This window comes from Marmota monax, unplaced genomic scaffold (genome assembly GCF_021218885.2).
Source record: "Marmota monax isolate L192 unplaced genomic scaffold, Marmota_monax_Labrador192_F-V1.1 WCK01_AAM20220418_F8-fsc00011, whole genome shotgun sequence".
Taxonomy (NCBI): Eukaryota; Metazoa; Chordata; class Mammalia; order Rodentia; family Sciuridae; genus Marmota; species Marmota monax.
The window spans coordinates 19420187-19423632 of record NW_026693082.1 but is presented as its reverse complement, the minus strand read 5'-3'; the positions used below and the strand labels follow the sequence as shown (position 1 = coordinate 19423632).

The following is a 3446-nucleotide window of genomic DNA, read 5'->3' as shown; positions in this document are numbered from 1 at the left end:
AAATTTAGATTGCTCTGGGCCCAACGTGAGGCAGTACATCAAGGGCCAAGAACAGGAAATCTGCTCCATTCATGGCAACAAAGGAGCAGAAAGATGGGAAGGAGACACAGGGAAGAAGCACCCATTCAGGGCATGACTCCAGTGACCCATCTCCTCCAGTCATATTCTACCTGCCTACAGTTAATACCCAGTTAATCCATTGAAACTAGTAGAATCTGAGCAGGCACAACTCTCACAGTCCAGTCATTTTAACTTTGAATATTTCTGCATTAACACAGCAGCTTTGGGGACTACTCCATTTTAAGCTTCAAGAGACTATAAGCCTTTCTGCTAAGCCAGGGGGAATACATATTCAAGCCCAGCCTAAGACACTTAGTGAGAACTTCTCTCACAATAAAAAGGATAGAGATGTACCTCAGTGGCAGAGCACTTGATTGAAGTGTGAGAGGCTCTGGGTTGATGTATTGAGTTGCCAGTAAGGGGGGGGGAGAGAGAGAGCGAGAGAACAAGAGAGCGAGAGAAAACTAAAAAAGATAAGGGGTTCTTGAGGGAATTAATTCTATACTTCTGGCCCTACACCATGTAAGGACATAACACCAAAAGAGTGCTTTGGCCTTGAACTTGTCAGTCTACAGAACTGGGACTAGTTAATTTGTTAATAAATTGTGAATAGGGGTATTTGATTACAATAAAATGAAGGAATCTGGGCTGGGGATGTAGCTCAGTTGGTAGAGTGCTTGCCACATATGCACAAGGCCCTGGGCTCAATCCCCAGCACCACCAAAAAAAAAAAAAAAAAATGAAGGAACCTAGTCATTTGAGAACACCTCCATTTTTTTACTCCTCTGGGAAGGACATTTTTCTGATTCTAGGATTCTTGGGTTCCAGGGTTTGTCCTTTATCCCTTTGAATATTTCAACACATTGTGTTTTGCATTCTGCTGCTTCTAATGAGAGATTTGTTGAGGACCTTATAGAGAAATTATAATGAGCCCTTCCTCCCTCTCAACCTTGTAGGTGTGCATATCATGCTCTACAGTCTTAGGGAACAGAGCTTTTTGTTACAGTATTACAATGTGAGTGAGGTGCTACCATTCTTTTGATTCAGTGTTGGAAGAAAACCAGTTGAATACCTTGAGTGCAGATATGATGAGGCCTTTCAAATCCAAAGGTATGAAAGACTTTAGATTTACAAGGAAATTTCCATTGAAGTACTTACTATACAAAGTACATTGAGATACTCTCATTTTTTAAACATAAATATCAGTTTCCATAACCCATTGAAGCATAAAGCTTCCGGAGTCCTTTATTCTTATTCTGAAAGTGGAAAATATCCTGTAGGCCCAAAGGGAGATGACCTGTGTGGGTGATGCCTAGGTGTGACTGGGCCATTTCTTGCTCTGACGTCACAAGAAGCCACTGTGAGGAAATCTCAATCCCCGGATTTATAACAGAATGGCTGAGGCCGAGTTTTTGTCCATAAGTACAGGAAGCTCTTGGTGGTGACCTGTCGGACTCCCAGCTAGTTAGTGCGTTTGGTGGTTGGCGGTTGGTGGTTGTGGTCTTTGGCGATTGGTTCTTTGATTTGGGTTTTTTGTTTTGTTTTGTTTCTTGATTTTGTTTGTTGTTTTGATTTCTTATTTTGTTTTTAGCTAGCATCCTTAGTTGGTGTTCCTGCTTAGGATGCATAGTAAGAGTAGTGAGTCTAGTGTAGTGCCAAAGGGGCCTTGCTCCTGCCAGGAGAAGGCCTTCACAGACCATTACCAGGTCTAGAAGGACATTGGGCATGGGACATTTGGTCAGGTGATCCTAGCCCGCCATCTGCGCACTGGGGCAGAAGTGGCAGTGAAAATCCTGCCAAAGAGACTTTGGAGGAGTTTGACCTGCCCTGAAAAACTGGCGATGAAGACCCTGAACCACCCGAATGTGATCCACCTCTTTCAGGTTATTGAAACCCACCGATATGTCTACCTGGTGATGGAGCATGGAGGCAGGGCATCACTCTTTGACCTCATCCCACCTGGGGGCATGCAGGAGGAGGAGGAGGCCCGGAGACTGTTCAGACAGATCACCTGTGTGGTGTGCTACTGCCACAAGATGCACATCTTGCATGGAGACCTGAAGCCCCAGAACGTTGTGCTGGATGCCAGAGGCAACATCCGAATCATCGACTTTGGCTTAAGCACCGTTCTCAAGCCTGGGCAAGAATGGGACAGAGCCTGGGGTCCTCTGGAGGGCCCCGCAGTGGACACCTGGAAACTGGGTATCATTTTGAACTTTATATTGACAGGGAACCGCCCGCATGACATCTTACACCCCGAGTTGGAATTTTCCCAGCACGTGTCCCCCGAAGCACAAAGGCTCATCAGGAAAATCCTGGCAGAGAACCCAAGAGCAAGCCCCTCGGCAGAGGAGATCTTGGCGGACCCGTGGCTGAATCAGGGTGAGGAGAAGTCATCTTTCCATGATGTGCCCCTCCCCAACCTCTCAGACCCCACAGTACTGACAATGCTGTTCGACATGGGGTACGACCCTTACAGTACCTGGGTGTCATTGTCCCAGAGAAAGTTTGATGAGGCGATGGCTTCCTATCTCATAATCCAGCAGCAGATAAGCCAGGGGGCAGGCTGCATGAAGCCTGTGAGAAGGGATCCTTCCATTTCCCCTGCCCTCCCGCAGAGGAGGGCGAGTGAGCCTGCCCTTCACACCTTCCCCTTGCCCTGTGAGCATCATCAGCCTCAGGAGGCCAAGGAGTCAGGGCAGAAGGGCTTCAGAAGGGCCAGCTGGCATGCCATTAGTCTCTGCTTCCTACATGAGAAGCCCCCCACTCCCAGGTTAGCCTCCCAGCATCACTCTGTGTCCAACTCACCCCAACCCTGCCCATCAACAACAGACAGCCATGTCTCCCAAGATGCCACCACAGGGCGTCCCTGGGGCCACAGGAAGGGCTGGAAGCGGGTGAGGCAGAGGATGGCTGCCTGCTTGCGCAGACTGTGCTGTTGCACACCCTCATGTGTTGGCGAAAACGAGGCTCCTACACCAGGAGAGCAGAAACCTGCTAGGTTCGCAAATCGGGTGGTTCCTACATAAATGGACAGTTCAGATGGACCAAACGAAGAAACAGCCAGCAGAGGACTCTCTACTCCGTGGATGCTGTTGTCACTACAGGACCATTGGTCACCTGGACTCCAACAGCTGCAGGACTGAGTGCCTACTGGCTGGGCTTCTCCACATGGGGTCCAGCCAGGAGCACACCTGGACATCAGGTGTCCCCTGCCCCCACCTACCAGAGTCATCAGATGAGACTGTTTTCCCTGGGACCCTTCCCCTGCCCTGCTCTTCTGTGTCCTTTCTCCCATGCTCCTGGGATGACAGAGATATTTCTTAATAAATTTGTTTCTCTCAAATTCCATAGTCAAATTGATGTTCCAAAGATTAAAAAAAAAA

At 48.3% G+C, this 3446-nt stretch overlaps 1 protein-coding gene across 1 annotated transcript; it reads left to right on the top strand.

Moving 5' to 3' along the window:
- The first annotated feature begins 1901 nt into the window (after positions 1-1901).
- LOC124099014 (sperm motility kinase Z-like) lies at positions 1902-3089 on the top strand. Its single transcript, XM_046453966.1, has one exon. The coding sequence runs from the start codon at positions 1902-1904 to the stop codon at positions 3087-3089; it is 1188 nt and encodes a 395-aa protein (XP_046309922.1).
- The last annotated feature ends 357 nt before the right edge of the window (positions 3090-3446 follow it).

Coding starts and splice junctions, on each gene's coding strand:
- LOC124099014 (XM_046453966.1), top strand. CDS start 1,902: ATGAAGACCCTGAACCACCCGAATGTGATCCACCTCTTTCAGGTTATT.